This window comes from Glycine soja, chromosome 8, assembly GCF_004193775.1.
Source record: "Glycine soja cultivar W05 chromosome 8, ASM419377v2, whole genome shotgun sequence".
Lineage (NCBI taxonomy): Eukaryota > Viridiplantae > Streptophyta > Magnoliopsida > Fabales > Fabaceae > Glycine > Glycine soja.
The window spans coordinates 39,157,133-39,182,004 of record NC_041009.1 but is presented as its reverse complement, the minus strand read 5'-3'; the positions used below and the strand labels follow the sequence as shown (position 1 = coordinate 39,182,004).

Here is a 24,872-nt window from a genome sequence, read left to right as displayed (position 1 = left end):
AGCTTAATTGAAGTCTTTAACTTATCCTGGTTATAGAAGTCAGCTTAAAACAATTTGCAGTTTCAATTATCCTCAGTCATGTTGGTTTGAAAAGAGGTTGAAGAAACTGACGCGGAATTGAATTTTGTTTAGACATGTAAATTCACAAATAGTTGGTGTGTAAAAGAATGGACGCTATAAATTGTGATTGGATCATTGTGTAATATATATATATATATATATATATATATATATATATATATATATATATATATATATATATATATATATATATATATAAAATATAGTTGCTTGATCTGCAATAAGAAATAGTTTTATCTTGGTTTTATGTAATCAGGATATGGGTGCTTGAATGATGTTATGTATTCGGTTTAACCGCTGGTCACGTTGGGCGATAGTAATTTCGACGGGCTTTTGAATTTTGATGTATTGTGCAGATCGATGCTGCTTTGGTCTTTTTGGTTTGAGTCATGTTTGTCTTTGGGACTCTTTTGTAACCATATAAAGTTTATTAATATTTCAATAATTTATTTATTATTTTTAAGTTTTAACAATATATTACTAATTCATATAATCCTATTTTTTTAAGCTGCAGAAGTATAATCATATTTAATAATACACAATGAACTTCATATATCATTTTCATTGATTACACATTTAAAAGTATTTTTAATTACTATATTATCTAAAAGTTTCATTTCATTGAATATACTTTTGAACAAAGAAATGTTTAAAACATAAATCAAATTGTGTAAATTCATTTTAACAAACTTAAGTTAATGAACTCTAATCCAACAAAGCACGTACTTCAAAATGCGAAGAATACTGACTTATGTTTGGCGAAGTACATTGATGACGGATTAAAATAATTTTATTACAAAATTGTCACCCTAAACAAGAAAAGAATTGATCATTGTCTAATAATTAATTAATGTATATTGCTTTTAATTTTTTGTATAGATAAATATTAAATGTTAATTTAATAATTTTTATAATGAGATGAATTCAAAATTATTATTTCTTTTCATTGTTTCTTCCATCACCAAGTGAATATTATATATAACTCCACATGTTAATTTTAATGTATCATGACCAACAATGTATATTTGACTAAGGGCGAAAACTTTTTATTTATTACCATTATGTTTGACAAGTCATTAAGTTAGTTTTTAAATTTTTTTATTAGATGAAAAGTTTGTTTAAATGTTTGATGAATAAGTTTTTTCTAAGTATTTTTTCACATTTTTTTAAACAATTGAAAATAACGTTTTTAAAAAATGCTAGCTTCTGCTTTGCATGTTTTATTTTCTTTTTTATTCTTAAAATATTTATTCAATTTTTTTATTATATTTTTTAAATATATTATTTTATATTTTTTAACTATATCGACAATTAATTTTATCAAATACTTATAATTTAATAAGTTTTTTTACTAACTTTTAAGAATAGTTTTATTCTATATAACTTGAGTGATACTGATGCATAGACAAATTAAGGCTGTATTGAAGTAACTAAAATGCACTGTACATATAATTGACCGTTAGTTGGCAACAAATAAATCCTATTCAAGGAGCAAAACATTGTAACCTAACTGATGATCAGGTTATAAAAGAAATATTACTTTCAAAAAACATGTTACAAAAGAAATATTTTTAAAGAAACAAACAAGGAAACAAACGGACAATCAAAGGGTTTTTTTTTTTTTTTAAGATAAGAAACAAAGGGGATTAATTTGATGAAAACATAAAAGAAGTAAGAAATACAAATAGATACTATGATATTGAAACTATATTATTTTACATTCTAAAGTATCGTATCAAATGAGTTAAATATTTTTAGTTGTACACCTTATTTCAGAAATTTGTACATGTAGCCAATAAAAAAATGTTTTAAATTATATAGTTTTGAAAGTGAAAAATATGTAAGAAAGTATAATTTGATACAGTAGTGAAAAGCAATATTGTAACAAACAGTCCACCCATTTTTAAGATTTGTTACTTAGTGAAAATAGTTAAAACATTAATAACAAGTTATCATCTCTGATCCTATATAACAAAACAAATATCTGATTCATCAAAATTAATAAAAAAATAACTAAATTTAAAAATATTAATTTAAATTTTATTCTAAAAATATCCATAGAATTAAATAATTTAAGTAGTAGTAGTTATATTTAATAAAATTACTTATAATGCAAGGAATAATTTTTTCAACCAATAAGTATGATTTATATTGTTAATATCCCAATAATTTCTCTTTTAAAAAACATAAGGCAATATCTCATTAATAAACTTCACAATAAATTAAGTATATTAAAAAAATTAACAATTAATACATTAAAAGTGACAATGTGTTTCTTATAATGAGACAAAAAAAATCCTCATTTGTTTCTTGTAAGGACCATAGGTAGTATTTGATAATTGGAGTGCTAACAATATATATATATATATATATATATATATCAAATACTTTGTTATTAGTTAAAGATTATTTGAAATTATAAAAAAATAGTATAATTTATAGGGACTAAATACACACAAGTGCAAACACAAACACAAAGGAGAGATTAGATTACACTGGTATAATTTTAACAATTATTACGCTATCTTTATAACTTAATACAAAATGTAATTTTTATTGATCCAACCGTTGAATTGTATTTATGTATTACCAAGATCATCTGTATCAAATTTTGTTCGTTAGATTTAACAAAAATGAATCATAAGAATGAAGAGTAACTCTTGGATTAACGTATATATCATTGTTGTAAGATTGATGTACTTTAATTATATATGATGGCTCCATTCTTCTTTTAAATTGTGAAACTATATATTGAGTGTCTTATTCAACTATTTTTGGGTCTAAGGTTAATGAGTCTTCCAAAGTTTAAAATAAAATTAAAAAAGTATTGATTTTTGGAGGTAAGTTCTATTTGTATCTCTAGCGAAAGGGAGACAAATAAAATATGTTTGTAGTCCATGCACTAATAAAAAAAGCATTTTTTACGATAACAAAACGATGACGGTTCCTCAAGAACCGTCTTAGTATGTAAGACGATGACATTTTTGTAAATATGAGATCTTAGAAACGATCCTTCTAAGATGGTTTCGCGAAAACCGCCTTAAAAGATTGTTATTCTAAGACTATTTTGTAAAAATTATCTTAGAATATTTTTTATTCTTCTAAATATTTGGTTTCTGTCCCACTCTCTTGTACGTGTTTCTCTCTCTTGGATCCCCCCCTTTAGGGTTCGTTTCACCGTTGCGGCCTGGTGAATGTGAACTCCCTCTTCACGATCAACGTAATGGTGGGCCTCTCCTTCACCACCCTGGGCCAGCGCAACCTCAAATTTCAACAGGGATCTCTTCCACCTCAACCTCGGCGTGGCTCCCGCCGTTGGCTCGATCCAGTTGCATTTCATCGTCCTGGAGCTTTTCTACACGAACGACTTCACCATCGCGGTGGACAGGGCGTCGACGGCGCTAGGTCTGTTACTGGTGGCGCTGGAACTCTTCGAGGAGTGTGTGCGCTAGTGTGTGGATTTCCTTGAGGCGGTGCCGTGGACGGAGGAGGAAGAGAAGAAAGTGGTGAAATTAATCCCCTTCCTTAGCGAGAAAGAGGACTCATGCGATGCGATGCTGCAAGGATTGATTTCCTCAGTGATGAACAGTTACGACAACATTACATTTGTGAAGGCTTTCATAGGGAAGATTCTTCGGGATCTGTCATTGAGGGAGACAACGAAGAGAGTGTTGGAGAAGGTGTTTAGGATGAGCTTGAAGACGGTGAAGGAGTTGTTGGAGGATTATTTGAGTCCAGTGTTCAGAGGGGATCTGAACGAGACGAAGGCTATTCAGAGGCTGAATCTGCATAAGGCTTCAACAAATGGGAAACATCTTCTATGGCTGGTGGAGAGGATGATTGAGCTTAGGGTTGTTGATGTCGCAGTTAGAGAATGGAGTGAGCAAGTTGTCTTCACTGCTGATTTGCAAAGGGCGTTTCGTGATGATGCATGGAGGAACATTGTGCCTGGCCTTCCTGCTGTTATTCTCAGGTGTACATTTAGGCTCACCAATGTTGTCTCTGCCAGCACCATACTTGCTTCTAGATAGGTAATAAATGAACTTTATTATTCTACAAGTGCTTTATTATGGAACTACACTTAAGGTTTGTCCAAATACCATAACACCCTATGCATTTGTTAATTCATGCCTTTTTCTTTGCTCTGTTCAGGTGAGAGGGAAGCTCGTAGAAGATTGGCTACCGGTACTGGTTGTATACAAAGATAATGGTTCAGCAACACCAATATCACCCAGCAACAAATCATTGTACTTGGAACTGGAAGAAACATTCTTGCGAATCATCTCGACATTGCCTATGTCAGATGCTTAAGAATTAATGAAGAAAAGTATTGAACCTTCAACTTTGTCTACTCTGATTATAAATCATGGTAACTCAATAACAGTTATGGGTTTATTTATTTTTTGGTTATTACCCTTTAATTCATTTGTTTCCATCTTCCATTACTAGGACTTGATTTGTTACCTCAAGAGGAGTTTCTAAGCCTTTTAGGTGGTGCAAGCCCACTAGTTCATCAATTTCTCGTTAACACTGTTGGAGAAGTGGTATATATACAACCTTATCTAGGTGTATTCCCCTTCTATATGAATGCAGTTTCATTCAGCAACTTTGTTGCTTTACAGGGTGTTAAGCGTATTTCAAATGTTCTCTCCGATGCAGGCAAAGAACTTGAATGTATTGTCTTGGACCACCTCCAGGTGCAGCAATATTTACTAATTTGCAGATAAGGAGAAATGTGTAATTGTTTGAAAGCAAATATTTTAAAAATGTTCATGTCAAATAGCTTCTTATTGCACCCCGTCTTAGTTTTTTTCCCTAGATCAATGAAGATTGTGTTAAGGTCTTTTTGCTTTTTGCTATAAATTTTTGTTGAATTCCAATCCCATTAGTGGGCTTGAGCTAGGCCATTTTTGCACTCCTATCATGTGTTAACAAAGTAGGCATTATGGTATGCTAGTGTGTTGTATAAGTTTTTATGAGATATAAAACATTCATGTGCATTCAGGTAATCGATTGAAGTTTTACTCTTCCATTCTTGACATGGTATTAGAACTTCATTTGCTTTTGAATCTACTTAAAGTATTTAAACAAACTTCACTGCAAGCTCTCATATAGGAAAGTTTAATTTTTTGTCAGCATGTTGTAGAAGTTATTGGATTCAGAATAGGAGAACTAAGAGGGCTTTCAAGATGGCATGCACATTATCACGACATTGGCTTGGATGAGTCACTTATTAACAATGCAACAGAAAAGGCTGGTATGCTACTTGTACAAATTCTAGTAGAGAAAATTACTTGTCTAGCAAAATTACTTATCATGAAATCTTCAAGGTTTATAGAATTTTTGCTTTGTTGTCAGACAAACAATTTGTAATTTGGAATGTAAAATGATATAGCATTTAAAAACAGGTTGCTCTATTCTTTTCTTGAACACTAGCCTTTGAAGTTAATTATTTATCAATCCTGAGTGCTAGCTTGACATACAAGAAGGAAATAAGGAAAATATATCATTTGGATTCTTCCAAAGAAAACAAACATGAGACAAGTATAAGATCTATCTTAGAAACTAGGAAATTAATACAGAGGATAATGATATGAAATACATCACTATTTACCTTTTGGGTATGAATGCAAAGTGTTTGCTTCTAAAGTGAAACCAATTAAAAGCAGAGCCTTTAAACCCAAGGCATTAATTGCTAAACTCAGCAAGTAACACGTGATAGGATGAAAGTAAAAGTAATTGCTACAATACAAGTAAAGTGATTATTACTAGTAACATGTGTCATGGTATAGATATTTACTGATATCATCGTAACTGTAGATGAATCAATGGCTATGAAATCCACCATTGAATATGCAAGCAGTGTGATATTTGAAGAGTGTCTTCTTTGTTTCATGTTTGTTATATTTTTTTCCTTAAAATTTTACTAGTGATAATAGATAGTACACATGATGTTGTTCAGTTTTTTCTTTATACTACCCATTATATATAGGTTAGCATGCAAGGTCACGTGTATCAAGGATCTCTTGGTTTGCCATTATTGCTTTAATAAATCCTTTGAAAAGTTCTATGATAAAGCCTTTGAATTATTATTAATAATATAATTCATATATCATTTACCCAGATACAATTATTTCTATAATGTTTCAAATAGGAATATAATTTTAATAAATCCTTTTGCGAGTTTCACATTTATATCTTTCAATACAGGACTCGAAGAAATCTGGTAGATTGTGCTATTGTTTGTGAGGAACTATGGTTTGTTCAATATCCATGTTTATGATTTTTTTAAGTGCCTAAGGGATTTGTGTTGAGTTTACTAATTTTTATATACAGTCACTGGAAGATAGTAATAATCTTATCATATCTAACTATTTCTGATTAGATTACACTTTTACATATAGAATATTTTCTCCAATTTAAATTCATTGATTAGTGTCAGGACCCAATCTATTTAAATATTAGCTATTTTTTCTTTCAGTAAATCTTTTTGTTTCCTTTTATAGTATTAATTGTGAAAATAATTATATTTTTCAATGGACTGTCTTTTTAAACAAAATCTACATGAACTGTAATTTTTATTATAAAATCATCAAGGTTTACAATTAACTGGTCTGTCCCTAAATGAGTGTTTTCTTTGAAACCTTAATTATAGGTGGAAGAAGGCTTTAGACATTGCTGCCGTTAGTTGTTGTTCCACGTCAAATTTTGACTCTGGTAAATCAGGAACAACTCTTTCAAAATGGGTAAGAGCTAGGAGCATGGCTGCTAAGGTACCTTTTTTGTGTGGGAACCTAGAATCTTTGAATAAAGTGTTGTGTTTGCTTTAATATTATTTTAGTCATTAGTTTCCAATTGAATGCACTAGTTGCTTGAAATATAAAAAAAATTGACCAAGTGTAGCACATATTAATTACAAATTAATTACTCAGGTGATGAGAGTGTAATTTCTCAAAATGAGGGTACGTTGGAGAGTGTGTTTTAAAAGGGAGGACACTTTTTTTTGTTAACTAAAGAGAGTTCAATAATATTTATAAGTATAAAATATTAGGCCATTAAATTTATGCTAATTTATCATTTTCTTTTTTATTTTAACAAATTATTTAATTAGAAAGTATTTATTGGAAATAAAACATTTGTCCTCTCTCTTTCCTTCCATCATTTCCAAACATATCTTGAGGGAATGTAATTTACCCTAAAATCAGAACTATTGGTCTTTTTATCCTTTATTCTTTCATGAAATTTTAATCACTATGAAATGATATTATTCTCTTATTGGTGCACATGTTTATTTCTTGTTAACTATAGTTACTGTTCTTTTTTTTGTTCACTATATACTGTCAAAAGTTGCCCGCATGTAAAGATTATTGGCAGCACTTGCATGCTCAAATCGATGAGTTGTTCCCTGCTCAGTGCAATAATTTTCCTATTATATCTCTAGAAGAGTGGTACATATGGGAGAAATTTTTATGGGTTTGTGAACTTTGTAAACTAGTGTAATTATTTGGTTTAGTTTGGAGTTAGACATGTTGTTCTCAAAGTTTAATTTTTTTATTTATTTGTAGTGGTTTTTAATTTTTTTTAAAAACAATCACATTTTAAGACAGTTTTCTAGAATCCTTAATATATATATATATATATATATATATATATATATATATATATAATACATTTTAAGATGGTTTTATGAAAAACGTCTTAGAATCTCTACATTTTAAGAAGGTTTTCTAAAAAATCGTCTTAGAATCAACAATGTATTTTTTTTTTATTTTTTAAAAATACATTCTAAGACGGTTCTCTAAAAAACCGTCTTAGAATGTAGACATTTTAAGACGATTTTTCTAAAAAATCATCTTAGAATTCTAAATATATTTTATTTATTTATTAAAAAAAATATTTTAAGATGATTTTCTGAAAAATCATTTTAAAAAATCTATCATTTTAAAACGATTTTCAACTAAGAATCGTCTTAAAAATACATTTTCTAAAACCATTCTTTATAAAATTATTTCATGAAAACATTTGAAGAAAACAACAGCGGAGTCCAATCATTCTATGTATCCATCAAACAAAGCCCAAAAATAAAGAAGATGGTTAAAAAAATGGCTAAATAATCAAATTAGTCTATAAAACTTGAGATACTAATAAATTAGTTTATAAAAGATAAAAAATTTAAATTTAATCTCTAAATGTATAAAAAAATATGATAAATTAGTCCTACAAATAATTTAATGATAAATTAATCCCTAAAATTTTTAATTTAATATCAAATTGATTCTTAAAAAAATTCAATTTATTGTCAAATTGATCTTAAATATCATAACTTAATGATAACATAATCTCATAAATTTAATCATAAGATTAATATATCGTATTTTTTTATATATTCAAAGACTAAATTTATATTTTTCATATTTTAGAAACCAATTTATCATCATATTATACTTTAAGAAAAGACGAATTCATCTATTTGTTTACCTAGTAAGTATAAACACAGGGAATCACTCATTGAAATTACCCTGACAAATAGAAGCCACCACATTACAGGTGCATGGACAATGATTTCTTTAAAAACCAATAATTTTATTCAACATAATGCACCGTATGAAATCATTGGTACTTTATGTTAATTGAAAATTATTTTTGTTTCCAAAACAATAATATCTTCCTTATTCGTTTGATGCATTAAAATTAAAAAATACACATTGAAATTCATAAAAATACTTTTCTTATTTTTATCTAATCATAACCAATGTTTTTCCTAAACTTTTATAGATTACAACATTTACTCTCTAATTTAAAATTTGGTCAGTTAAAGTCTCTGAATATTTTTTTTTATCATTTTTAGTTTTTTTTGTTAAATAATTCTTTCAAATTATAATCTAAGCACAAAATTTTTATGTATGATGGATTAAAATATAAATAAATTTTAATTAACTCTCTCTTATTTAATGATATGATATTAAAAAATCTTAAATTAATTAGAGTTTTATTTCCAACAATTTTCTCTTTTTATCATTAATGAAGTTAATTAATTTTTTTAATGGGCGTGAATTAATTTTCTTCTTATACCTCAGAAGGAAATAATAACAATGTTGTAATATTAATGGTAGTCCAATAACTTATCATTAAGAAGAGTGACCGGATAATTATGTACATGTTTAACTTTTTTTTTTTTTTTTTTTTGTAAATCATGCTTTTAGTTTCCTGTATGTTTAGATTAATTATCGCTATTATATTATCAATTTATTACTTAAATATAAAGACTAAAACTAATAACGAAACAAATTTTAAAACCATTAGCCAGTCAAAATTTAAATTAAGGAATAAAAGCTTAAATCCAAAAAAGTTTATGAAATAAAAGAAAATAGTAAATCAAACAAATAATTAGCATAACAATCCTTCCACACAGTCAGAGTATGCCCAAATATCATACTAATATACTGTAGATGAATTATTTCTACTGAGAGAAAAGGCAAGGGAAAGTTTCAAAAATAAATGTTCATTCCTTTTCTCTTGGACAAAGGAACAAGGACACTACATGCTTAAAACAAGTAAAGAAACTTGGAATGAAGAATCTCAAGTTCAGTAGAAAAATCCATCTACAATTCTCATCCTAATAATAATAACAATAATAGAAATAAAGTGAGTTAGAGGGAAAAAAGAAAAGATATCAATCATAATAACCAGTGGCAGATCCATGACTCTTGGGCCACCGAGAGTAATTTATTTTAAAAAAATTATTATTATTATTAAATTTAATTACTTATTTAATCTTTATACTCACGATTGACAGGGAGCACTCTGGGGCTTTAGCCCCCCTCAAAAAATATTATTAATAATACATAATAATAAATATACTATTCAGTAAAAATAACATAATATATACTAGTTAGTACATAATAATATATACCAATTAATAATATATATATATATATATATATATATATATATATATATATACTACTGTTAATAAAAAATAAAATAAAATATATAAAATTTATTATTTATTAAATATTTGTTTGTTAGAAGTTAAATATTTAAATGATTAAATTTTAAAAAAAATTCACCCCTGATGATTTCCTAGCCTACATCCTGCTCATGATACTTTTATATTATAGTTCTTATATATAAAAATATACGTTTTAGTCCATACAATTTTTTTTTAAATCCGCAAAAAAAGTATGATATTATACAGATAGATATCGGTGCCTACTTGGGATGAGTTGCATGATTGACATTCAACTACCATAGAATATTGGTTAGGTGATATTTTTACTCCAAAAATGCAGCAAAAATACTTACTAACCAGCAAATCCCATTCATTCCCCTCATGAAACTAGTGTCTCCCTTTGACACTCCATAAATCCCGATATACATATCCCTCCCCTGTTACGAATTTTATAATTGTTAATTAATTAATTAACGTGGGCTCCGTATTATATTATAGCATTTAAGTTTAATTATTCATTTAATTTCTATAATTTTTAAATTTATTCATTTTAATTTTTGTGGTTAATAAGTAAATTTTTTAGTATTTAAAGTTTAGATTTTAATTCTCAAAAGGTTATTGCCGTTAAATTTTTTTAATTAAAATCCACTTACTAACTATATGAATTAAAATGGATAAATTTGAAAACTATAGAGACTAAATGAGTAATTAAGCATAACATTTATATTAGTTATTTATATTTTTTTATGGGCACAATATAAGTTATATAATTTGGTGAGCCTATTAGACTATCAACAGAAAATCAATATGGACTTAATGAGCGGAAATCAGCTTAGCCCGTTAGGGGATAATATAAATCCTAATAGGTTTAAAACAAACTTGAGACACAGTTATGGTCTCCATGACAAAAGATGATGGAACTCACAAACCAAGGGAGAGTGAATTGGTTTCTAAATCAAAATAGACTTTTAAAGAATCAGAGTTCAAAAAAACTTCTTTTTGAAGGATCGTATCACAAACTTTTGATAAACCAATATTTAATCAATCACCATTTACACAAAATCTTTTGTTAAAGCTCTTTCTTAAAAAGATATTTTCTCTAATTTTTAGTAAATTGATCAAGACCAGAATGAGAAAGAAAGATAAGATCAAGAGAAGATGTACATCAATTTTTATATTGGTTCACTCTCTATTTCTAGAGAAGCTAATCTAATTATCTAATCCAACCTGAATTATATTTTTACCATGCATATAAAATTCTTACAAGTGATCACAAGCAATCTCAATTCCTACCAGAAAAAGAGACTGTATCAACCCTAGGGTCTTTTCTGAATAAGAACCTAAGAGAAATCTATCCTTAACCTAAACTAGAAAAACCTATTCTAGCATGCCTTCGGAAATTCATGCATATACTAACAATGTACACGAAAAACAAATTCAAAGTAAGACACAACCTGATCAATCATATGCAAGAACCTTGCTTGAATGAATGAGTGCCTTCTTGAACTCAAGATAAATTCACAACTCATTTTTCACAATGAGATCTTCATAAAAAAAGTTTAGAAGTTGCGAGTCACACTGTATCTAAGCATGTTATCTTCTCTCTTTGTATCACATCTTCAGCTCACACTTTTTCATACTATTTTTGCACTTAGAAGTTAAAACACAAGGTGGTTATTTATTTAGAAAATAGTTACGATCGCCTGTAATCTATTAAATATACAATGTAATCGATTATTTCGAAGAAGTAATTGATTATATTATCATTTCAATTGATTAAAATGTTCTTCCCAAACCTAGCAAACTTTCAAGAATAATGTAATCCATTAGATTCTTGATGTAATTGATTAAAGTATTGTTGATTACTCTTGAAACACTTTTAAGAGAGAAGTAATCGATTACAATCACCTGATAATTGATTAAAGTAGAGACTCCTGAAAAACCAATCATTGCCTCAACTAAACTATGTAATCGGTTATGATTACCTTGTAATCGATTAAATTGATATGAGAAACTTCTCTACAAGCTACAAACACTTGTGTAATCAATTACGATTAGCTTGTAATCGATTAAAATAAAGAGTTTTAAACACTAAAGAAGATAGAGACTTTCTTCTTACTCCTACATGATTATGCATGATGCACATATGAAAGTGTCATACCCTAGTTTCGTCCGGGGACCATCGTTTGTCGGCATGCGACCTTCGTTTGACCACCTCAAAATGTTTAACACCCATCGTTGTGGAATCCGTAAAGTTCCGAGATGTTTCGAGAAGAAACCGGTCAAAAACACGAAAACGGGAGTGTATTTAGCAAAGTGGGGTGTGTGTAAATAAATTGTTACACTCTAATTTCATCTGAGGACCATTGTTGATCGCTTCGGAAGGCTTAACACTCATCACGGTGGAATCCGAAAAGTTTCCTGAGATTTCAGAAAGAAAATGGCTAAAAACACAAAAATTGGGGGGGGGGGGTGAACTTATCAAGATAAGGGTGTAAATAGAAATTCGAATCTACGCCCTTCCGGAACATTTTGGAAGTTGGGTTGCTTAAGGGGGAAGCAACTGGGAGGCCAGCTCCTCCACGTTGTTGAAAAATGCTTTTCGAGGCTTCCGTGGCTTCCGTAATGCTTCCGTAAAATTTCCGAAAATATTGGGTAAGCATATTTCACTTAACATTGGTGAAAGGGAAGAGAAAAAAAAGATGAAAATCAAATCTAAAACATTTCCGTAAGGCTTCCGTAACTTTTCCGTAAAGTACGAAAAGGTGGGTGAACTTAGTAATTGGGGTGCGCTTAGAAATCTTCCTCAAGAAGTTTCTGGGTGGCAAGCACCTCCCTTTTTCCCTATAAATAGGGGAGGGGAGGGGGCTATTTCAAAATGTTCATGATCCCTAGGCTATGCATTTTGGCTATTTTGGGTAAAAAAAACACGTTTCCATGAAGAAAAATCGAGTCGAAGTGCTTCCGAGACGTTTTCGTGAGCAAAATCTGCTTCCGTTCTTCACTGTTCTTCGTTCGTTCTTCAGTATTCAACCGGTAAGTTCCCAAAATTGAATCTTTCAATTCATTCTATGCACCCTTAGTGGTCTCTACTTGTTTTGTGTACTTTCACTTTAATTTCGCTTACTTTCAGTTTTCTTTTCTTCCGCTTTAACGAGCTTTTAACCGTTTATTTAAGTCATTTTCTCACCTAATAAATGATAAAATGAATTTCAACCAATCATTTGTGTTGTAATCTCGTTTAATCACCATTAAAATAAAATCTAACCAATCGATCGTTCGCACTGTAGCCACGGTTAAACCAAAAAAAGGCAAAATAATAATAAAATAATCAAAATATCTTTGAATAAAATAATAAAAAAAATCAATCGGACGTTTTTCTTTGGAAGTTTCCTTGAATGAATTGACTAAATAACCAAAGTGAAACTAAAGCTAAAATTAACTCACAAATCAAGCTTTGTCCGCAAAAATCACTAAAAACCATTTGAAGGTCCAATGCCTTAAACGGTCCTCTTTGCTTTTATCGGTTAACATGGACATTCAAAAGCATAAAATCAACATGTAACTTTACTACTTTTGCAAGAATTACGTAGGTCTGATTTCCTCATCGCAATTGAGGATATGTAGGAGCAAAAGCTCCGCTTTTGTCGACCACCCCAAGAGATCGTTAATGGTCCAATGCCTTAACGTTTCTCTCCTTTCAAAAACAAAGAGATCGTTAATGGTCCAATACCTTAACGTTTTTCTCCTTTCAAAAGAATCAAAAGATCGTTTAAATGATCCAATGCCTTAACCGACTTTTGTGCGGTTAAAATCGATTTTGCGGAAAAAGATCAAAACAACTTAACCAACGTTTAGTTCTCAAAGAACTACATAGGTCTGATTTCCTCATCGCAATTGAGGATACGTAGGAGCGAGGAAAACACCCTTGTCGACCACAAAAAGATAAAAAATACAAAAGGCATAAAAAAGACATAAAAACGTAAAAAAGGGAAAATAAAACAAATCGAAGACATGATATTGCACACTTGGTTAAAAGCTGTCGTCCTTTGTGACGGACGCGTGGGGTGCTAATACCTTCCCCGTGCGTAAAAACAACTCCCGAACCTTTCACACTTAAAGTTCGTAGACCACACTTTTTCGGTTTTTCCAACATTTTCCTCAAATAAACGATGGTGACGACTCCGCGCATTTTCCTTTCTTGGAAGATGCACCCGTGAGCCTCGCGTCGCCCTCCTGTCGAAGGGTAGCTTGCGACATAAAGGATAGAGACTAAGATGCAACACACAATACAACAATCAATACAAATGCCACTTAAGTGAGGTAGGCATGTAAAAGATAAAACTTCTTCAAGCTTCAAGGCAAAGTCTTCATGTTTCTCCCCTATCTCTAACACCCTATACACCAAATCAAAAACAATTTTCTTCTCTCCCCATCTGAAGAGAAAATAAAGGTCCCATAAGGAATATGGAAATTTGGTTGAGGAAGGTCATTAAATCAATTATTTATGATTGTTCTCGAGATTCATATGTGTTTGTTTGATCAATCATTATGGATTCATGTATTCCTAAAACTCTTCTTAATAATCTAACGTAATGTGTTCATAGTAGTTATTGGTATTTTAAAAAGATCCCCTAAAATTCCAACAAGTGATATGAGAGCTACCATTACTCTTAGATTATTGGGATTTAAAGTTCTTAGCTTGAATCTCTTTGATTATATGAATTTTAATTTTATTTTGGGGATATTATTATGATTGATATGATACCTCAACCCCTTCCAAAAATAAAACATAAAGAAACCAATGCAAATTTGTATTTTTTTTTACAAAAGAAACTCTAACTTTCTTACGCTAGCCAAAGTCAAAGAAACATAAGTGGTTGAAAAAGTGGTCAGTGGTGTCGGTGTGTAACCTTTTTTGTGAGTTTTACAAAAAAAATTTTTATTCCCTCCGTAGTCTTTGGTTCAAAGCTACATATTGTAGATCTATCCTTTTTTTTTATGCATGTTCAACGTCAATCAATTATAATTTTGTAAATCATCTTTCTTTATGGGATTAAGGAAATAATGTAATTTTTCGTGAATTATATTATTGCTTTTTCATATTTTTTTTCTTTTCTTTGATTACCCGTAAAGATTTCTTTCAGGAATTAATACACGATTTATTGTTTTTTTTAATTCCTTTCATGAATTTGTGATAATATTTATGGATGTGATTTTTACTTATTATATTTTAAGTATAAATCAATAATAGCGTTAAATATAATTTAAGGATATGATATTTACTTGTCGTAATTAATGTTTTATATTTTTTTTGCTATTATGATTGGGTGTAAATTTAGCTGTAACATATCATTCCCATTTAGTTGTATGTCTAGTATATTTTTTATTATATTAATTGACGCAGTATATTGCTAAAGTAACTCCTATTGTGAAAATTGATTTTATTAAAATTACATAAATATTAGTATGAAATTATTTATGTAAATTGTGTTTGGCCCAAGACGCAATTTGGCCAAATAATATTGTATATGTGATAAATGTGTGACAATTATAAGAGATGTTTTTATGTGAATAATAGTTGGTCCAAAGAAAGACTATTCTTTGACATAATCTATTGTCAATATTTGATCATTGCCTTAAGAGTACCAATTACAACTTAATTTCTTTATCCAAAGACTAGAAATTAACGTTGTTCTAGGTATCTTGTGATTGGTCTATTCTGCAAAATATTTACACGTCTTGTCTTGTTATATATCATATATGACATGACTACTTGCTTTTTTTTGTGAGCATATATTGCTAGTGCTGCAAGTCTATCTGCTCAAGTGAATTGTCTCCCAATATTGAATGAGACAAATTTTAAGGTCCGGAAGGAAGTCGTAGAAATTATTTTTGTGGTATGGATTTGGATTTGGCACTGAAGGAAGAACTCACTTTCACTTCAGAAACCTCTAATGAGGCAAAAATTGAGAAATAAGATCGTTCCAATCGAATGTGCATTATGGTCATAAGTGTTATTTCTGAGGGTGAAAATGCAAAGAAATTTCTTGAAGAAATTGAAAAATGCTCGTGCATTTAGTTTTGATCTCATTTCCTGCACACTTTCTACAATTCAAAGTGAGCTATAACACTCAAAAGGACAAATGGTCCCTGTTGCAACCTACCCTTCGACAGGAGGGCGAGGCAAAAAGCCAAAAGAGCGTATTCCAAAAAGGAAAACATGTGGGAGTCACCACCAATGTTTATTCGAGGAAAACGTTAGAAAAAACCAAAAAGAGGTCTGCGAATTTTGAAAATAAGGTTTCGGGAGTTGTTTACGCATGGGAAAGGTATTAGCATCCAATGCGCCCAGGGACGACAACCTTTAATTGAGTGTGTAAAAACGTGACTTCAATATTATTTATTTTCCCTTTTTATGTTTCTTTATTTTTTGGGATCGACAAGGGTGTTGTCCTTGCTCCTACATATCCTCAGGTGCGATGAGGAATTCAGACCTATGTAGTTCTTTAAAGCGAGAAAGTCGTGTGCCGAGTTGATTTTAGGCTTTTGAAAGATTTATTTTTTAACTAACAAGAACAAAAGAGACTGTTAAGGCGTTGGACCTTGAACTATCTCAAGTGACTTTAATGGAGAAAAATCAGTTGTATGTTGATTTTATCTTGGTTTTATTCATTAACTTTCAATCTCTTTAAAAAGATTATTTACGGCACAAACGATCAGTTGAAATTTATTTTACAAGAAGAAAAGATATTACTGATGATAAAAGAAGGAGATGAAGATGCACAAAACAACAAAGAGGACCCCTAAGGATGCATAGATCATATCCAAATCCTTAAAACACAAACTATCTGGATGACGAACGAAGAACATTGAACGAAGAACGATGTAGAAGTTGATTACAATCACAATTCGGTAGTGCCTTAGCCTCATTTTTCTCTTCTTTCTTCTTCTTCTTCTCTCTGATTTCTCTCAAAATCCTTTTAATACTAAATGTCCAACCCCTTCCTCAGCCTCCCTCATGCCTATTTATAGGAAATGGAGGCATTTGGGACTATGGCAGCTTGCCCAGGTGAGCTGGTTTCTTCACCATGAAGTTATTTGGTGGCCCAGGCGAGCTAGGGTCCAGGAAAACCAAGGAAAAGACCCTTTTGGTCCCTTTTTTTTTTTGGTATTTTTGCATTCTTGATTAAAACACAGAATGATCCTCTATTTCGCACTATAATCAGCGTTCAACACCGTAAGCTGACTAGCAAGGATCAAAAGATCAATGAACGATAGTCCCCGGACGAAATTAGGGTATGTCAGTCCCTTAATGAGCTTATATCTCATTGTATCATTGTATGCAGAAGGAAGAGAGGCGGCAGAAAGACAAATATGAAAGTGCTTAGTTAAGCTTAACCTATTAGAAAGAAAAAGAAAACTAAGGGTGTTGCGGAAGGGTATTCTCAGCAAAAGAAGAGAAAGATGAAGAATTTACTTGTTACTACAATAAGTCTAGACACATGAAGGAAGAGTGTCCAAAGTACACTGCATGACATGTAGAGAAAGGTAAGTCTCATGTAAAGAAAGGTAAATCTCTTATTCTTGTTTGTTCTGAAGTTAATTTAGCTTTTGTACCTAAAGATACTTGGTGGGTGGATTCTGATGCTATTACTCATATAAGTGTAACCATGCAAGGTTGCCTGGAGTCAACTGCCGAATGATGATGAAAGATTCATATTTGTGGGTGAGGAAAAAAGGGTTACAGTGGAAACTATAGGAACTTTTAGATTATAGTTGAAAATTGGATTTTATTTGGATTTATTTGAGACTTTTGTTATACTGTCTTTTAGATGGAATTTGATTTTAATTTCTATTTTGGACAAATTTGGTTTTTCTTGTTTATTTGGAAATAACATAGTTAGTCTCTACCTAAATTAAAATTTAATTGGTTCTGATTCTTTAATTGATAATCTATATATGCTAGATGTTATTTGTTCCTATAATGAAATACTATAAACAAACTCACATGGTACAAAACTAAAATTAAATGAGAATTTAGTCACCTTATGACATAAACACTTAGGTTATATCTCTAAATAGAGAGTTCAGAGACTTGTGTCAAATGAAATTCTTGAACCTTTAGATTTATCAGACTTTGAAGTCTGTGTTGTATGCATAGAGGGAAAACGAACAAACATGAGGAAATTAGATGTTGAAAAAGCTAAAGATGTCTTGGAACTAATACATATGGGCATTTGTGGTCTTTTTCCAATACCTTCTTAGAATGAACAACAATATTTTATCTCATTCATAGATGGCTACTCTAGATAAATTTACGTATATTTGATTCAAGAGAAGTTCCAATCCTTACACATTTTTAAGAGTTTGAAGGCTGAAGTTAAACTTCAACTTGGAAAGAAAATTAAGGCTGTCAAATCTGATCGTGGTGGTGAGTACTATGATAAATATGATGGATCAAGAGAACAATGTCCAAGACCTTTTGCATTTTTTCTCAAAGAGTGTGGAATTATTCCAAAATACACTATGCCAGGCAAACCTAGCACGAATGGTGTAGCAGAATGACAAAACTGAACTCTTAAGGATATGGTGAGAAGTATAGTTAGTCATTCTTCTTTGCTAGAGTCTTTTTAGGGAGAAGCCTTGAAGACCACAACTTACATCCTTAATAGGGTCCCAACTAAAGCAGTTAACAACATCCCTTATGAACTTTGGACTGGCAAAAGGCCAAGCATTAAACACTTTCATATTTGGGTTGTCTGACTAAGGCACGACCTTATAGGCCGCATGAAAGAAAGTTAGATTCAAGAAAAATTAGTTGTTATTTTGTTGGCTATGACGAACACTCTCGAGACTATAAGTTTTATGATCCCACTTTAAGATCCTTTTTTGAAACGGGAAATGCTAGATTTCTTGAGTAAGTGGAGTTTGGGAAGGAAGAGAACATAAGGAATATTGTCTTTGGGGAAGAACATGTTATTGACAGTGCTCAAGTCCTCATACCTAATACTGTTCTAGAAATAAATCTAGTAATAGAAAATAATGTTCTAATTATTGTTGATGACATTGCTCAAGAACAATACAACAATGAGGTTCTCCTTCAAATACCTATACAAACAACTTTAACAACCTCAAGAAGTGTCATCAAGGAGATCTGTAGAGAGAAGAGAAGTTCAATCTCAGATGATTATATCATCTTTCTCCAAGAACATAAGGATGACATTGGTTTAACAGAAGATGATCCAATCAACTTCTGTCAAGCTATACATAGTTCTAACTCTTAAAATTGGATTAATGCCATGAAGGATGAGATTAAATCTATGCAAGAAAATGACGTTTGGAATCTTGTTGAATTGCCTAAAGGCATGAAACCTATTGGTTGTAAATGGATATTTAAAACCAAAAGGGATTCAAAGGGCAATGCCGAGAGACATAAGACTCATCTAGTCGCTAAAGGTTTTACTCAAAATGAGGGCATTGACTATAAAGAAACATTTTCTCCAGTATCTTCGAAGGATTCTTTTAGAACAATAATGGCATTGGTAGCTCATTATGATTTAGAGATACATAATATGGATGTTAAGACTATGTTTCTAAATGGTGACATTGAAGAAACGATTTATATGGTGCAACCAGAAAACTTTGAATCAGGCAACTCAAAGTCCATGGTTTGCAAACTAAATAAATCCATCTATGATCTGAAACAAACTTTCCATCAACGGTATCACAAGTTCCATCAAGTCATTACCTCGTATGGTTTTGGCAAATGCAATTGACGATTGTGTATATCATAAGTTCATTGGGAGTAAATACTTATTCTTAGTATTATATGTCAATGATATAATGCTTGCTAGCAGCAATATAGGCTTCTTACAAAAGACTAAAAAATTTCTGACGAATATTTTTGAAATGAAAGATCTTGGGGAAGCCTCTTTTGTGTTAAGTGTTAAGATATTAAGAGATCGCTCTCAAGGTATCCTAAGGTTGTCACAAGAGAGTTATATCGATAAAGTCCTAGATAAATTCGGCATGAAAGATAGTAAACCAGGATATACCCCGATAGCCAAAAGAGACAAATTTAGTCTTAAGCAATGTCCCTAATAATGACCTTGAAAGAACAAATATGCAAAGGATTCCTTATGCGTCAATAGTAGGAAGTCTAATGTACACTCAAGTTTGCACTCATCCCGATATAGCATTTGTGGTAGGAGTCCTGGGCAGATATTTGAGTAATCCTAGAATACAACATTGGAAAGCAACAAAATGTGTGATGCGTATGAAGAGAACAAAAGGATTCACACTCACTTATCAGAAGTCTAAGAATTTGGAGATCATTGGGTACTCAGGTTTTGATTTTGCTGGATGTAAGGACAACAAACATTCCACATCTGGATACATATGTTGGCTGGAAGAGTTATCTCTTGGAAGTATGCTAAACAGACTCTCGTAGCTTCTTTGACCATGGCCACAAAGTTCATGGCTTGTTTTGAGTCATCCAACCATGGGATATGGCTGAGAAATTTTGTCACTGGTTTGTGTGAAGTCGATGGCATTGAAAGGTCATTGAGGATTTATTGTGATAATGAATCAACAGTTCAATACTCCAATAGCAATAGGAGTACAACCAAGTCAAAATTCATTGATATCAAGTTTTTGGTTGTTAAGGAAAGAGTTCAGAATAGACAAATTTTCATAGAACACATAAGGACTGATTCCATGCTAACTGACCCACTTACTAAAGGGTTGGTACCTAAAGTTTTTCATGAGCACATTATTCATATGGGTGTAATTCCTAATAGTACCTTATTTTAGTGAGAGTCTCATTTGTGTTCTATATTATATGTTTTTCGTATATTTGTATTGTTTGGATTTTCTGTAGAAATAAAGTTGAAGTTTATCATTTCATTCTGAGCTTGTTTTGTTTGCAATATTTATGTTGTGTTTGGATTGATCTCTATAAAGAATAAAGTTTGGACTAGTTGTAAATGAACATGAGTAAGATCACATTACATGTTATTTTCATGTCGCTTATCCATATTTGAGCTATGTCATCAAGTATAAGTAACAATGGTGATCATTATGACTTAGTTATGTTAGATAGTGATGAAGACCGCAGTGGTTCCTTGTTATATAAGTGTTAGACAAGTGGCCTCAGATATCTTAAGAAGGGGGGTTGAATTAAGATATTGCAAACTATTTCCCCAATTAAAAATTCTATTTCAATTTCAATGCAAGTTGCAAGTTACCTTAAAAATGAACTTTGAAATAATGATTCAAATAGAACAATCTGAATATAAATATAAATCAATAATAAATAAACAAGTTTAAGGGAAGAGAAAGTGCAAACTCGGATTTATACTGGTTCGGCCACACCCTTGTGCCTACATCCAGTTCTCAAGCAACCCGCTTGAGAGTTCCACTATCTTGTAAAATCCTTTTACAAGTTCTGAACACACAAGGACAATCCTTCCTTTGTGTTCAGATTTCTTTACAACAAGAGACCCTCAGTCTCTCAATCCCCTTTGAGAATTTAGAGAGAATAGAAGAATAAATCTCTCTTGAAAGAGATAGATTTTACAATCTGAGCACTCAATTAATTCCTTATTGAATTGCAAGTGTATTGGCCAAGGAATTCTTAAGAGGATGAAATGCTTTTGCTCTTTGAGAGAATAAGACTTTTTGTTATGAAAAACTCTGAGCAAATTCGTGTTTCAAGTCACATATATATAGACCTTTGGTGGCCATGTAAAAACCATTTGAAAAGATGTGACTCTTAAAAATAATTTTCTGAAAATCTCCTCTGGTAATCGATTACAGAATTTGTGTAATCGATTACAGGTTTTAAAATTTGAATTAAAACATTTATTAACTGCTGGTAATCGATTACCAATATTGTGTAATCGATTACATAGTCTAAAATTTGAATTCAAATTTTTAATAGCTGTTGTAAACCATTTTTGGCCACTGGTAATCGATTACATCCTCTGATAATCGATTACCAGAAAGTAAATCTCTTGAAAAAGACTTTTTAACTTAAATTACTTGGCCAAACTTTTTTCTATTTCAATTAGGAATTCCCTTCCTAAAATACTAGTGATCATCTTGATGTTGTGTCTTATATTTTTGAATCATTGTCTTGAATTAAACTTGAAAAGCGCATTTGCATCAAATCATCATGATCATCATCAAAACATCAAAGTCATTTGCTTCTACAATCTCCCCTTTTTGATGATGACAATATAAGTCCTGAAATCAAGATACAAGCAAGCAATGTATATGCATAATATATTGCGTTCACTCCCCCTATGTTTTGGAATTGATGATCACTTGATTTCTAAGCTTCTCTACCACCCCATTTTTCTCCCCCTTTGGCAACATAAAAAAGCCAAAGTTCATGGGAATCAATATAGATAATATAATAAAGTGGACAAAGATCAATCATAAGTCATAACCAACCAAAATCATAAATAAGTCATAACCAAAATATAATCCAAACAGTCATAATTCAAAAACACATAAAATCCAATCATAAAAGACTAAACTCCAAATACCAAAAGATAAATAAAGTGCAGAAAATGATAACTTAAATACCTTAGCCAAAATACACGGCTTAAAAAGAAAATTATAAACTAAACTCTAAGAAGGTGGAGGTGGTGGTGGAAGATCGAAGCTCTGACGAATATAACCCACATCTTCTTCAAGCTATGTGAGATGGATATCTATTTTGGCAAAGCGATTATCCAATGAATCAAAACATTCTCCAACATAAGTACGAAGACCCCGTGACTCGGAAAGAACTTCAGTCATGAGGGCTGAATCATCTCGCTAAGGAGGAGGAGAAGGAGTACGCTCATCTTGTGGAGGAAGTGCATCTTTCTTCAGCCATTGACCATTCCGATCCTTACGGTATCCAAAAGAAGTGACTGCACCAACACCAATAGCAAAGGAACGCTTGACTTGAACAAATGGTTCATCATCAAGAGAAATTTGAAAATGACGGAGAAACAGAGTGACCAATTGAGGGTAAGGGAAAGGTGCATTGGCCCATAATGCCTTATGCATTCGGTACCGAACCAAGTGAGCCCAGTTGATCTGACGACCGGTAAGGAAAGCCCACATCAAAATCTAGTCCTCCTCAGAGGCTTAAGCCAAATTTGAAGACTGGGGAAGCAAAATTCTAACAATAATGTAGTGCATGATGCGATTATCAAAGGTCAATGATCCGACTAGCAATCTACCGGTCATTTCAGCCTGGTCATTACAAACCATACGGTGAGCATCATGACTAGAATAATCAAATTTCCAGTCATCAACAATGGTGCCCTCAAAAGGTGCACCTTGACTGGGTAATTTAGTCAAAGAAAAGAACAATGATTGATCAATGATCATGGAAATACCATGTACCTCAGAAGAAATAATGCCATCCTGAATTTTTAAATTGCAGTAAAAGATTTTGAAAAGTTCAGGATAATAAGGCAATTTTAAAGACATGAAATCAACCAAGCCAGAATTTTGAAACACTTGATAACAATCAAATGTCTCATCATTGAAGAAATCTATGTCTAGGTACTTAGGGTCTAAGATGATCCTAGAAGAGAATTGAGAAAGGTACTGTAGACGTTGATCATCGGAAGAAAACAGAGTGGATGATCTTGGAGATGATAAGGGAGGATGGATAGGTGTTGTGGGTGCTTCTGATGGTCCGTGGCGGCGATGGCCAGCAGCAGCGGTGGTGGAGGATGATCCCTTTCTCTTCTTCGATGATTCTGCCATTTGAGGAAGTTTTAGTGAATTTCAATCGGTGGAATCGAAAGATGAGTGAAAATGAGGAAGACTGGGCTTTACGGGACGTGTTCTGGTAAAGAATTGAGGAAGATATGAGAATTTGAAGATTAGGGATGAAGGAGGCATGAAAACGAGAGTGAGGCTGCGCAGCGTGACTGGTTTCGAAGGTGTTTATAGAGAAGGACGAGGTGTAATCAATTATAAGGTATGGTAATCGATTACAGGAGTAGTAATCCTTCTGGTAATCGATTACAGGATGTTGTAATCGATTACAGGCTGCCTGTTCTTGTGTAATCGATTACACTGAATGGTAATCGATTACCAGAGCATAAACTAGGCTAGTTTCTCTAAAAATTACCTATGTCTATGCTAAATACATCTAATACTATCAATCATCACTACTAATGCATTTAATTCAATCATTCAAACATCAAACACACAATAATGCATAAAGCCTATCATAATAACAAGAATTTAAACAAAATCAAGCAAAGTAACGTACTTAACACAAACAATCAATCATAAAAATAAATAAATCAATCAATTCTTATTTATCTAAATCACTAACATCTAAGAGGCCTAATTCCCTTCTAATAGAGAAGAATGTTTCTTTGGGGAGAGGTTTTGTGAAAATATCAGCAAGTTGATTCTTTGTATCAACAAACTCTAATACACAATCTCCCTTTAGAACATGATCTCTTAGAAAATGGTGCCTAATTTCTATATGTTTAGTTCTAGAGTGTTGAACTGGATTTTTGGAAAGATTAATTGCACTTGTATTATCACATCTAATAGGTATATGGTTAAGAAGGATTTCATAGTCAGAAAGTTGTTGCTTCATCCATAAGATTTGTGCACAACAACTGCCAACAGAAATATATTCCGCTTCTACAGTGGATAAATCAACACTATTTTGTTTCTTACTATGCCAAGAAACTAGAGCAGATCCAATGAATTGACAAGTTCCACTTGTGCTCTTTCTATCTATTTTAGAACCGGCAAAGTCTAAATTAGAATATCCAATTAAGGTGCATGTGGAATTTCTAGGATA

At 31.5% G+C, this 24,872-nt stretch overlaps 2 protein-coding genes across 4 annotated transcripts; both read left to right on the top strand.

Annotated features, from left to right (window-relative positions):
- The first annotated feature begins 3,217 nt into the window (after positions 1–3,217).
- LOC114424678 (anaphase-promoting complex subunit 4-like) lies at positions 3,218–7,569 on the top strand. 3 transcript variants are annotated; one of them, XM_028391537.1, is made up of 6 exons: positions 3,218–4,112; positions 4,234–4,450; positions 4,531–4,625; positions 4,704–4,778; positions 5,218–5,338; positions 6,737–7,569. In XM_028391537.1, the coding sequence occupies exons 2-6, from the start codon at positions 4,399–4,401 to the stop codon at positions 6,751–6,753; spliced, it is 360 nt and encodes a 119-aa protein (XP_028247338.1). In that variant the 5' UTR covers positions 3,218–4,112; positions 4,234–4,398; the 3' UTR covers positions 6,754–7,569. The 3 variants fall into 3 exon arrangements, with proteins under 3 accessions (XP_028247338.1, XP_028247337.1, XP_028247336.1); XM_028391536.1 differs by lacking the exon at positions 6,737–7,569 and adding an exon at positions 6,292–6,630; XM_028391535.1 differs by lacking the exon at positions 6,737–7,569 and having other exon boundaries at positions 5,218–5,954.
- On the top strand, positions 3,636–4,392 carry LOC114424165. The gene is made up of 2 exons (XM_028391019.1): positions 3,636–4,079; positions 4,234–4,392. The coding sequence occupies exons 1-2, from the start codon at positions 3,636–3,638 to the stop codon at positions 4,390–4,392; spliced, it is 603 nt and encodes a 200-aa protein (XP_028246820.1).
- Positions 7,570–24,872: the final 17,303 nt, after the last annotated feature.

What these genes read in the sequence shown, in the direction of transcription:
- LOC114424165 (XM_028391019.1), top strand. Translation starts at nt 3,636, where the DNA reads ATGCTGCAAGGATTGATTTCCTCAGTGATGAACAGTTACGACAACATT. An exon ending in CATTTAGGCTCACCAATGTT is followed by an intron (nt 4,080 to 4,233) that starts GTCTCTGCCAGC and finishes TGCTCTGTTCAG; the next exon opens with GTGAGAGGGAAGCTCGTAGA.
- LOC114424678 (XM_028391535.1), top strand. Translation starts at nt 4,399, where the DNA reads ATGAAGAAAAGTATTGAACCTTCAACTTTGTCTACTCTGATTATAAAT. An exon ending in TTAACACTGTTGGAGAAGTG is followed by an intron (nt 4,626 to 4,703) that starts GTATATATACAA and finishes GTTGCTTTACAG; the next exon opens with GGTGTTAAGCGTATTTCAAA. An exon ending in TTGTCTTGGACCACCTCCAG is followed by an intron (nt 4,779 to 5,217) that starts GTGCAGCAATAT and finishes ATTTTTTGTCAG; the next exon opens with CATGTTGTAGAAGTTATTGG.